This window comes from Mus caroli, chromosome 1 (genome assembly GCF_900094665.2).
Source record: "Mus caroli chromosome 1, CAROLI_EIJ_v1.1, whole genome shotgun sequence".
NCBI lineage: Eukaryota > Metazoa > Chordata > Mammalia > Rodentia > Muridae > Mus > Mus caroli.
Genome location: NC_034570.1, coordinates 73054303 through 73067341, shown reverse-complemented (window position 1 = coordinate 73067341; position 13039 = coordinate 73054303). Strand labels below are relative to the sequence as shown.

General features: G+C 43.8%; 1 protein-coding gene across 1 annotated transcript in view; it reads left to right on the top strand.

The window, feature by feature from the left end:
• The window catches only part of Wdfy1 (WD repeat and FYVE domain containing 1), a 49548-nt gene that overhangs the window by 15061 nt on the left and 21448 nt on the right, over positions 1–13039 (top strand). Inside the window, exons 2-3 of the mRNA XM_021169465.1 lie at positions 5608–5675; positions 11589–11662. Coding sequence (XP_021025124.1) covers positions 5608–5675; positions 11589–11662 — 142 coding nt within the window. The remainder of the gene's footprint in view (positions 1–5607; positions 5676–11588; positions 11663–13039) is intronic.

The window sequence follows — 13039 nt, the reverse complement described above, 5'->3', positions numbered from 1 at the left end:
AGGCACTTGGCACCAAGCCTGAGGAACTACTTTGGGTCTCCAGAATCCACATGGTAGAAGAAGAGACCTGATTCCCATAAGTTGTCTTCTGACCTCCACCTATGTGATATGTACATAAACACACACACACACACACACACACACTCTTACTTCAAATAAAAGTATTAAAAAAGAAAACCACATTTTATGCACATTTTCCCATACCTCCTAGTCTTCATAATTATTTTTAGTGACTAAGCTATTAAGTTACTATGCCATTTGCCAACACATTTCATTATTTACCTTTTTTTCCCCCATTCTTGGTTCTGTTTTTTCCCTATTTAATTATTTCTTTAGAACTAGTTATCAGGGGCTGGGGAGATGCCTCAGCAGGTAAGAGCACTGACTGTTCTTCCAAAGGTCCAGAGTTCAAATCCCAGCAACCACATGGTGGCTCACAACCACTCATAATGAAATCTGATGCCCTCTTTGGTGTGTCTGAAGACAGCTACAGTGTAATATATATATATATATATATATATATATATATATATATATATATATATATAAAAAATAAATGTTTGGCCCTGAGCGAGCAGGGCTGACCAGAGCGAGCAGGAGTCCTAAATTCAATTCCCAACAACCACATGAAGGCTCACAACCATCTGTACTGCTACAGTGTGCTCACATACATAAAATATATAAATGAATCTTTAAAGAAAAAAAAGAACTAGTTATCAGGCCTGAAATCCCTAAATCTAATAAAGTTGGTCATCTTTGAAAAATGGTAAACACTTGTTTGTACCGCTTGGTTCTCTTCTACTGCTGTGTGTTCTGAGGACCTAGCTCAGGCCATCTGGCTCAGAGGCAGTTCCTCGACCCAGTGATCCAGATTGTTGATCCTGCCATTATTTTTTTCCCACCTTTTATGATCGGGCAAAGGTATGTGCAGCCAAACCCTTGCCAAGACGTTCTTATTTCTAATGCTGACACAGTCTCAGAGCCCTCAATGGACGGTCACTACTGTTTGGGATGTTTCAGTTTTGTTCTCCACAGCCCTGGAGGACACGGACACTTCGTGTGGGAGATTTACAATACAGCAACCTGTGCAGTTTCGAGCAAGCGAGCGAACGAGCGGCCATGGAAGGGATCGCAGCTCTGTGCCCTCGATTGGTGGTGGAGTCCTCCACAGGGACAGGGCTATGTGTAAACCTGCAAGCTGTTTATATAGGCTTAGAAAGATACACTTCCCCTTTCCTAGTTTCCCCTCCAAAAATCCCATATGGATAACATTTGAAATGTAAATAAAGAAAATATCTAATAAATAAAAAAAAAAAGAAAGATAAACTTCCATCTCAAGTATCTTTGGAAAAACAAACTATTGTTTGAAAATGGACATTGGAAAAAACCCTAATGATTCTAAAGCATTTCTTTTAGAAAGTTTCCTTTTTAGGCTGATAGGGAGGGACATGGAGTATCAGAGACGATTCAGCCACTAAATGAATAGAAAAGGTGTTGAGGAAAACAGGACCTGACTTAGGAGTGGGAGTAGAGAGTTGTCAGGTAGTAAAGAAATACTCTGTTGGTTTAGGAAACAGTTTCAGTACAGGTCTTCCAGAAAGCACTGGGCTTACGGGCCACAGACCCACCAGATCTCAGTACTTAGTGTAGCTTGCTTACTATGTAGTTGTAAGAATTTGAATAATTCACATTTAGTAAAATATCACACTGTTAGTGTTGTTTTCAAGCAGGCTTTGCTTCTGATTTGCTGAGTGGTCAGGGTTTTTTTTTTTTTTTGTTTTTGTTTTTTGCCTAGGATTTCTTAAGTTTTTAATAACTTATACAATTGAAGCCTGTTTATTTTGTTGTTGTTTGTTGTTGTTTATAGTCCCATTAAGCTAAGGAGAAACACTGATCATAGTATGAAACCAATTCCAAGGTAACTTTTAACATTGGGAAACTTAGTTGAGCATGTAGATTCTTGAGGATTGCAGGGTATGTTAGTTTGATTGAGCCGTACACTTGGAAGATCTTAGCAGCAGCACGGGAAATGAAAGGTGTGGTTTGCACAAGAGAACTCTGGGTAAAGATCATAAAACTGGAGTCTAGTACTTGCCTGGAGCCTGATTCCCAGCAAGGTTGCCCTTTTCTGCCCTTATATGATAGATGGCTTTCAAGGTAAAAGTTTCTGTTTCCTAGCTTGCTGGTTGGGTCCAAGCCAGGGTCAAATTTGTGCCAACCAAGTTGTATGTTGTTTGTTGTACAAAGAAAAATGATTCTGTCTTCCAAATGCTGGAGTCTAGCTCAGTGGGATCTGAGTTTGACCTTGAGCTAGGTTAAATATCATTCTGAAGGTGTGTGGATTTTGGTTATTGGGGTCCAGTGATGTGCTGAAGAGATGGGCTTTTAAGTTTATTTCCTCGCCACTGGGTTTCCTGATGTCTGAATGTTGCCCTTTCTGAGCACAAAGGGTATAAAGTGTATTCTACTAAATCCATGGCCTTCATGGCAACAGAGTTTTAGTTAATTACCTACACCACCTCCTTCCTTAGCTTAGAAGTTGGCGTGGTTAGCTGCCAGATTTAACGCTGTGGTGGTCTTGTTACAAATAAAGCCAGTGAACTTACAGCAGAGCTCCGTGGAACATCCTGTGATCTTCAAGTGTGGTCTTTGTACCTTGGAGTTAGTTAGGCAGGAGTGAGGATCGTTGGTGGGCTTAATACTCACCTTGGAGTCAGCCTTTTATTTATTACACTGCTTTGGCTTCATCTAATGTGCTGATGTGCAGCCATGACATGTCTGACTTAAGCAGCATGGAGTCTAGTCATCACAGGTAAGGCCCCTGCGGTGAACCAGGTCTTGGAGTAGTCCTTGGATGCTCCATTGAGTTTTAAGAGAAAGATTTGTGTTGACATAGTATCCACCCTACCATCTACCTGGAAGGACCAATCTGTAGAGGAGAGGTCATGGGAGAGTGGTGAGGGAAAGGGCTTGGGGCGTAACCTGAGGGGACCATATGGCAACTCCGTAGTTTCAGGGCCTAAGCTGGGAAGTTACAGGAACTAAGTTTGTCACTTGGATCCTGGGTTTGAGATCACCAGAACTGGATGTTGAGCACAGTAGTAGTGGGCTACGTGTGGCTCCTTGGGAGGTGTAGTTGGCACTGGGTAAACTAGAGGTGCTGGCGGCTGGGAAAGAGACCAAAAGGCAGCATGAAGGGAGACTTGGGTGTGGCAGGCTCTGTCCGTGGTGGCCAAGCTGAAGACAGCAGAGAAACGACAACAATTATTCTTTGTTTCTTGACAAAACAGTTAGCCAGGCATTGTGTACATACCTATAATCCCATACTCCAGAGGCTGAGGCAGGAGGATCCTACGTGAGCCAACCTGAGTAACATAGTAGTAACAACACTATGTCAAAGTAAAACAAAACAAAACAACCAAAACCTGAACAGTGACATAATTACAACTGTTGTACTTAAAGAAAGATAAAATTATTTATTAATTATTTTTAATATCAACAAATATCACTGTTCTTGTTTCTGATTGCTTTATGGTATATTTTTAATCAGAATTTAAGTAAGACTCCCACATTATATATTTGATGTATTTCTTAAGCCTGCCCCTCCATCTTGGTTCTTTTCCCTTTCCAATTATTGTAGAAGGAATTGGGCCTTTTGTGTGTAGCCTTGCTCAAGGTCTTGCTTTTGCTGAAGTGCCTCTGTTGTGGTGTTTAGCAAGTTCTTCTGTCCTTCTGTCCTCCCTGTATGCTGAAAGTGGAGGCTGGACCTAGCAACCTGGACAGATTCCGTCGGCCTTAAGACATACATGAAATAAAATAGGGTTATGTGCTGCGTCATCATGTCATCTAGGAAGTGAAGATCACTGTCTAGCTTGAATCCCTTCAATCACACACAGTAGTCTCTGCAGATCTTGAGAGCAGGAGGACATGCTCTACTGTGTAGACACAGCTCTAGTGACCAACCCCGGAGCGTCATCATTTTTTTTTTTGACGGCAACTCCCTTACTTCTCTACAGTCGGCCTCCCTTCCACAGACTCCTTCAGCCATTCCTGAGTTTTGTCTCTACAGAACAGTTCTACTTATCTAGAACTTCAGAAAGAAACAACTAGGTAAAAGATGGAGATTGGGATAAAGTTAACACTTGCTAACTATTCCATTGCTATTAGAAATATATTTTTATTTATTCATCTCTATGTTTCTGTGTATGTATGTGTGGGTGTGGCACAGGGATGGAGGCCAGGGGAGAACCCATAAAGACAGTTTTCTCCTACTGGGTACCAAGGATTGAGCTCAGGACTTCATCCCTGGTGGCAAGCACCTTTATCCAGTGAGTCACCTTGCCAGCCTGTTATAAGGAATAGACACATGAGTGTCTGAGAATGACAGTGGGTGATGAGAAGCCTGCGGGCAAAGCAGACACTGCTAGAGTGCAGGACCCAGAGGGCACTGGGGAAGAAGAGCCTGGCTTGGAGGTCCTGTGAGGCAGGCAGGGCCAGCCTGGCCCTGGTGCTTGCCTCTGCAGTGCATGTACATGCTCCCCTTGGCTCTGTTCTCCTTTGTCACTCTGCTCACACACACAGGATTTCCTCATAGCTGTGTGTGTTCTGATGAAAGAGAAGCCAGACACAGTGCAGGACAGTTTCCTCCAGGGTAGGAGGCTGGGAATTGTGGATAAGCCAAGCCCCTCACTGGCTGTGGGGCTTACACCCCTGCTCCTTCCCCACCACCACCACTGCATAAGCAAAGTCCCTTTTTTTTTTTTTTTCTGTTTTTGCTTCTGTGAGATAGGGTTTTACTATGAGTCCTAGGCTGGCTTCTAAGTCATGGTGATCATTCTCATGTTCTAGCATTCCACTGCAGGGTTGTCAGCGTGTGTTCCTTTACCTAGCTTTTCTTCTTTGTGTCCCTGATGCTTTCCCCGGCGTTTCCTGGTGAGACCAACAGATGACTATGTTGACAGAGTTTGTTTTACCCGGAAAAGTAGTTGAGAGTTTTCAGTTTCCTTTGTATGTCATTATGCAATGAACATTTTGATGTTATTAAAATTCTTTGACATCTTGACTTAAAATAGTCATACTGTGTGTAATATATAATTATATATAGTATGTAATATACTAACTTTTGTCTGTATATGTGTATAATTCTCTTTGAATAACTTTGTAAGATCAATTAGAGGATATTGAATTTTTAAATTAAAAACAGTATCGTCCTGAAATACAAACAAAGACAACCCAGTTGTATGCTGAGGAATTCACAGAGGTGACCATTCTTATGACTTGGAGAACAAACCTTTCCAAAAACATCATGACAAACTCTCTGCTGAGGTTGCCGTGTTTCTCACTGGCTCTGTAGAGGCTCGAATGCTGCGTGTGTGAGGTAATGAGGTAAAAGTTGATGTGTGTGGGGAGTCAGGCCACTGATGGAGACGTTTAAAGATGCCGCACGTGTCTGCGAGTACTGGGCACAGGCGTTAGCTCTCACCCATTGTGTGTGCTGAGTTACAGTATTAGATGCTGATCAGTTCTGTCCAGTGCACTGTTGCATGCTGTTCAGAAGAGTTTAAGTAAAGACAAAATGACCAAGCATCTCTCTTTCTGTCTCCACAGAACCATCCGAGTATGGCTGAAAAGAGACAGCGGCCAGTACTGGCCCAGCATCTACCACACAATGGCCTGTAAGTTGTGGGCTTTTCCACTTAAGACCTTGTTTCTGATACCTTGGATGATTGCAATTTTAAAAGACCTGGCTCAAAATTGCCACTGGATTTCAGAGTGAGTGCCTTTGTTGCCCAAGACCTCTGACAGGCTATAGTAAACCACAGGAAACTCCCTTTGCAGAGGCAGTTGGTCTACCAGCCTAACTGAAAAAGGACTAAAACAAAAAAGGAAAAGGACCATTTTCCTTTGTCCTAGTTTGTCCAGTTTAAACTCAGTAGTGACTTTATGAAAATAGTTTTGCAGTTTCTTGGTGTGTGTAAGTGCTCATGCCTTGGCAGACATGTGGTGGTTGGAGGGAAGCTTGAATCGGTTCCTTTACATCCATCCACCATGTGGGTACTGTAGACCAAACTCAGGTTTCTCAGCATAGTCCTCTAAATGCCGAGCCTTCCCTTTGGCCCCCAGCGGTGACTTTTTACTCAGTGGTTAGCATCTGAACCAGCATTGTAAAAGTCCGGGTTGTTCTGCACAGTGTGGTATGACCTGTGATTGTGACCAGCTCTTTTCACTGTCCCCACATGTCGTACAAAGATGAGGACCAAGGAGCAGCTCTGTGTAAATGGAGCGTCTTCTCGGAGCCCAGGCATGTAGCTCAGATGGTAGAGTTCTTGCTTAGCCTGCTCGAAGCTCAGAATTCAATACCCTGCACAGCATAAAACGGGCTACATAGCAAGGTTCAAGGCCAGCCTGGGCTCCATGAGACCCTGCCCTGACTTAGAAGTCCTCATACATCCTTATGCCAGCCCACTCACCGTTACATTGCTGTATTTCTGTCCTGCTGGTTTTCTTCAGCTTTTCTCAGAGTCAAAGCCATGAGGAAAATGCCAGGATGCCACCTAAGGCCAATTGGGAGGTGAATCCTGTCCCCAAAAGCCACAGAAACTGGTAGCTACATGCCCAGCTCCTGGGGAGATTCTTGAGCTGGAAAGTGTTAAGTCTTGGGTCTCACTTCTTCATGATGCCAGGCAGGAGGCGGGGGTGAGGGTGGGCTGGGGAACAGGCAGCAGGCTAGTCACACAGGAGTATGGAGTCCACAGGCCTTTCTATAACTACCGAGAGAGTGAGCAGCCACAGCTGTGGGGCTGCTCGGGGCACTGTTCCTTACTGAGGGATTTCCTTGAATTAAGGGCTTCCACTATCAGATGACCCCGCTAGGAACAGAAGAGGGTTTGTTTTGAGCTTGGTTTGTTACTGAAGGTCATTGTGAAGTTCCTCTGTAAGAGGGCTTGTGACAGTTGCCCTAGTCCTGGAAACACTGGTCACAGCTTTTCTAAGCATTCCAAAACTGTAAAATTTGTGTCAGTACGGATGGCCAGTCACTCAGCACAGCGTCAACGGTGGGAGTCACCCTTCCAAGGACCTCGCCTCTCAGCATCTCTCATGTATTCGTTGTGTGTGCAGTGCTGGACTCTCTAATCATCTCTGCCAAAAGTCAGTGGTTTATCAGTGTTAGAGCTTCCAAGAGCTATGGATAGCTGGTCAGCTTCGTTATGTTTATAATACCACTCAGTGAGAATGGCATCCTGCTTACAGGTAAGTTTGCAGTGGAATAAGGAGCACACCGGAAGACTCTCTAAAGGGCTGCTCACAGTGCACCAGATAGTAGACCCTTCTCATCGCCTGTGTCTGCATGTCTTGTGGTTTTGTAACCTTCGTTTCTTACACCAAATTCTTCCCTTGAAATATGACGCATCCAATGTCTTAAAGTGCTTACGGAGTCTGTTTAAGCAACAGGGCAACAAGAGGTGATATCCTCGGGGCCTCCATAACTACAACAGCCACACAGTAGGCTTCTGGTGGATGGACAGATTCTTACTTCCCAGTGCCCAGCCACAGATCTATAGCTGGAAGGAAGCAACAGTCTGGGAACTCATCCCTATGCCTGCAGGGCTTTGTCACCATGGCGGAACACCTCCCGACCCCCACCCCCTGACCCCTGCTTTCCTCCATAGTTCATATGTTGGTCACAACAACCTCTTGGGAACTGAACACTGGGGCTCTGCTCCCTGGAGCCATAGACTGAGATGCTTATGCCCAGCATTGGCTGTTACTCTCTTTAAGTTGTATCCCTCCCACCAACCCTCCAGCTATTCTTACAGAGTTGGGAAGTCTAGCCCTGTCTCCTCCACTTTTCTGCAACTTTATTGTGAATTAAAAGTAATAAATTCCATCTATTTATTTTGTGTGGAGGTCAAGAGGACATGTGGGAATCTGTCCTCCTTCTACCATGTGACAGCAGATGCCTTTAACCACTGAGCCCTCTTGTTGGCCCCTGTGCTGATTGATGGTTTTTTCCCCTTCGGGTACCAACACCCAAGCATGGCTGTTAGGTCTTGAGCATGTGATTGTGGTTCTCCCTGTCCCCATCCATCCTTTACTGGGCTTCACTGGTTTTCCTGAGGTGGTTCCCAGTTAGAGAAGGAAGGGCTGGCAAGAGTAGTCCCTGGGCTCCGCCATAGCTGGCTGACACCAGCATGCCCAGTGTTCTTCTCTACGTGGTCAGCTTGGTTCCAGCTGCCGTTGCTGCTGCATTTTAATGTTGCTGTTGTTATTTGAGACAAGGTGACACTCTGTAGCCTAGCCTGGCCTTGAACTTACAGCAGTCCTTCTGTTTTTTCTCCCCGTTGCCGGGGTCACAGTCACGAGCTTCCTCCCGAGCACAGCTCAGTCACTCTTTATTGCCTACGCAGCAGTAGTAACACGATGGTGAGAAATATAGCAAATGATTATGGAAAGTAACTGCTATTTTCAAATGACATTTCTTGCATAAATAAGTTCAAAATACAAGGGAAAATGTCATTTCTACAGACTATCTGCAGATTACTGGATTTGAGATGTTTAGTGGCCATCTACCAAGATCAATTTTCCTGTGAGCAAGGTAACGCTACCTATTGCCCTGTGTGGCCGGTCTTGCTCTGTAACCTAATTTTCCTCAGCAAGAGTCACTTTCAGAATCTGCTGTGGCTGGGGAAAGGTGATGACTCAGTTTCTGTTTTACTTTATGCACCCAGCCTTTTTTCCTTGGCAAACATAATTTGATGATGTCATTACAACAGCCATTTTATGGATAAGGAAATTGAGCCTGAAGAGATTTAAGTCAATTGCTTATGGCTGTAATTCTGATCCACCTATGCTTATGACTGTAGAACCATGCTGCCTACTGAAAGAATGAGGTGAATCCACAAATGTCTTATGTGCAGGACTGGATGGCAAAGCTGAGATTTCATGGACCAGACAGTCTATGGCAGGCATTCACCCAGCTCTACACTATAGTTCAAAAGCAATGCTGAACAGTGAAGGCCCTCCTGGGCTCCAGCACCACAGACCATGGATAGAACTCAGTGGGTGCATTTGGCAGTCTGCTCTGAGTTTTACATATATGATCTCAGACTCATAGGTGCCTTTTGTGTATATATTTCCATTAATTTGAAAGATGGTCTTGTGTTTCTCCCCCTTGTAAAGCTGTGTGAGTAGTCGACCCACCCACCCTTGTTTCTAAGCTGTATATTGCTTACCCCACTAGAAACCTCTTATCCAGGATAAATAAATAAATAAGCAGGCTATGGTATTAAACCAACTCGGGAAACTTTTTAATTCAAAAACTCTAGGTCTATGAGATGACTGGGTGGACAGCTACATCTCCTGTGAGCCTGGCCGCCTGTGTTAGGTCTCTGGAGCCCTCAGGGGAAAGGGAAAACTCCTGAAAGTTGTCTTCTGCTTTCCATTGGTGCCCTGCATTGTTCATACAAGCCAGCAACAGCAGCAGCAGATGTAGCAAATCTCTAGCGCCAGTGACACTTTTGCAAAAATGAGGGGTTTATGATAGTGTTAGGCATAAGAAGAACTGATCTTTAAAGCCAACATCAAAATTTATCATCAGCTGTAGAACAAAAAACTGGTAACAGTGAGTCTTAAATCATCATAGCAACTGCTGTTTTAGGTGTGAGATGGTGTGTGTGTGTTTGTGTGTGTATAACAATGTATCTTTGTGGTTATAATTATCTTTTAATTTAGAGAGCCTAACAATACATGTACCTGGCCTCAAACTCTTAAGAAATTCTCCTGCCTGTGCTTCCTGGGTGCCACTGTGCCTGGGAGAGGCTATAATTCTGAAGCATGGTAATATATACTACTCTCAAACATAAATATAAATGTATGCAGACTTAAAGCCGATTCAAAGTTATGTAAGTCTGGTGAATTTTGTATAATGTCAGTATCTCCCTTCACCTACAGAGCTCTTGAATGCAACTAAAGTAGTCCTGGGATAGTCTAAAATTGCTTTGAGTACAATTTTGTGTTCTGTTTTCTTGGGCAGAGTATGAGCCCAGAGCCCAGAGCCTGGAGAGATTGCTCTGTCTGTAAAGTGTCTGCCACACAAGTGGACCTGAGTCCAGATCCCCAGCACCACAAGCTGGGCATCATGCTGATTGTCTGTGATGCCAGCATTACAGGGCAGAGGAGAGGAAAGAGGGTGGAAACAGGCAGGTCCCTGAAGCTTGCTGGCCAGTTAGCCCAGTTGAATTGGTCAGCTACAGGTCCAGTGAGAGACACTATCTAAAAACATAAAGGTAGCATTCAAGGAAAGAGACCTAATGGCTGCCTCTGGCACATGCAGACATGTATACTGAGAGGTATATACTGCTCCCCCTGGCTGCCCTACCAGATATAGATAGATGATAAATGGATAGATGATAGATAGATGGATGGATGGATGGATGGATAGATAGATAACACACTCACACACACACACACACAAAAGAACATAAGCCTGTTGGAGTGAGAGAAACCTTTAAGTTATTTCCAAGTGGCACACGCCTTTAATCCCAGAACTCGGGAGGCAGAGGCAGGAGGATTTCTGAGTTCGAGNAAAAAAAAAAAAAAAGTGGTAACTTCCTTTGAAGTTTTTTTTCTTTCGGTTTGGCTTTTCCTTTTGGGCTTTGAGACAATGCTCTGCATGCAGCCCAGCAGGCATGGAACCTGCAATGTATGTAGGCAAGTTGGCCTTGAATTTGTGATCTTCCTCCCTCTGCCTTCCGACTGCTCAATTACCAGCTTGTACCACCCAGCCCATCTTTTCTTTATTTTAATTCAAGCGGCGCATGTCTGGTTTATTTTCCCCTGGCAGCGTTTCCAGTGTGCTTCTTTCATTGTTAGTTTAAATGATTTATGCTGAGTGAACCCAGACAGTTCTGTCTCCAAACATTCAATTTTACAAATCTCGTTCCTTCCAAATTTCAGAAGACAATTTGGAGTTTCTCTTGTTTGAGAAACATATTTTGTTGTCCATGATTCCTGGAAGAGAGATGGGTTGGCTGTAATGAGTGTGTTTGTGAAAGAGGCCAATACTGCTAATACAGCCACAGCTCTGCTCATTACAACGGGTGTGTGCTGTTGCATAGGGGAGTAATTCTTTTTTTTCTACAGGGAAAAAGTTAACCTGTGGTGGGTTTCCTGGCTTGCTCACACATGCCACAGGATTGGAATTCAAATGCCAGTACCCTTCATTTTTAGAGTCCACTTAATCATTGATCTTTTCTGGGGAAGGGCGTCAGGGCGGTGGGTTGCACAGAAGCACTGGTTCCTGGAGGAGCATCCATGGTACTGTAGGAGTTCCACGCAGATGAGACTGCATGCTGCCTCACTTCTACCAGAACTCTAAAAGTAACTGTGAGAAGATCTAGTGTTCCAGTTTAGAATTTAAGTCATGGGGAACTTCAGTTATATTTTTAATATGGATAATTTATTTTTCAAGAAGCATTTTTGTCTAATTTTTTAACCTAACCCATATAACTCTTCTTGATAGCAGTGTACTGGAAGATGCCTTCCAGTGCTTAGCTTTTCTCACAATGTGGTCTCGGTCTTTTCCACAGCCCCTTGCTCTGCCATGGCATACCATCACGACAGCAGGCGGATATTTGTGGGCCAGGATAATGGGGCTGTAATGGTAAGTAGGTCCATGTGTTCAGTATGTCCTGCGTAAGACGACCCCATGATTACTTATGCCGAGCAGGTTGTTTGTCATGAGCAGTGGCTGGTTCATTATAGATGTTAAACTGAAGATGGGTTCAATTTAATTAGTGCTTGTAAATCAATTTCCATGGGTCTCAAAATGCTCTCATGGTTAGAGTCTGTGCACGGGTCACCCGCAGAGCACAGCCTTTTTACAGTAGTAGACTAGAGACCTGTAGATGCCGCCGCCGCCGCCTTTGGCACAGTGCGTGGCGGAGAGAACCTCTGTGTACGTGTGTGTTTCTGTAAGACAGAGCTGAGAAGAAGGGTCAGCTCCAGGAACTCCTGTGACTCTGAGGGAAAGCTGTGTACCTTGAGCCCCCTTTGGTGTAGGATGGAATATTTAAATTTTCAGTCTGTTGTTGACTGTTGCTTTTGAGCTTGTGTGTACATATCTATTTGTTTCTTTAAAAGAATTAGAACGTGTTTGTCAGAATGGTCATCATTCTTCATGTGCATTTTTGTGGTCTGCGGTGTTGAATAGTCATTAGGTCAAGTCAGCACCACCACTTTGGAATTGCAGATCATGTGCACATCCCCCAAGGAACGCTCGCATCCATCCCCAAGGAAGATGCATACGGTTACTCCCCAGAGCATCTCCCCAGCTGCCTGTCTCCAGTCTACCTTCTCAGAATGTTTATCCTGCACATTCTGTGTGAATAGAATCATGTTGCATGTGTAGCTTCTTGTGTGTGTATTGAGGGTCTTCCCTGTTGCAGTTTGGATTAGTTACCTCATTCCTTTTTATGGTGGACTAGCATTCTAGGTGGAGCAGTCTCACTGTGTCGACTGATAAGTTAGTTGGCATTGGGATTATTTCCATGTGGGACTGTTGCAAACATTGCTACTGTAGCATTGTGGATATCTCTGTGAATCTGCACTTTTCAGTTTGTTGACTATATGGGAATGGAATTTCTGGGTCATATGGTGACTGTTTAGTATTTCAGAAAATTCTTTATCCATTTTTATTTTTATTTTTGAGAGAGAGAGCAATATGCTTTATAGCATAAACTACTCAAGAACTTACCACCTTTGTGCCTTTACCTCCAAAGTGCTGATCTTAGAAGCAAGTGCCATTACCCTGTGTGCTGGGTTTAGTTTATAAGTTCTTGCTTGGTACTAGATATCAGACTCCAATCAGATACACAATTTGCCAAAATCTCTCCTATCGTAAGGATTGTCTTTTCAATCATTTTTAAGTTTTGTAAAGTTAAAGTTAAGTTTATTGTCGTCTTCTTCTTCTTCTTCTTCTTCTTCTTCTTCTTCTTCTTCTTCTTCTTCTTCTTCTTCTTCTTCTTCTTCTTCTTCTTCT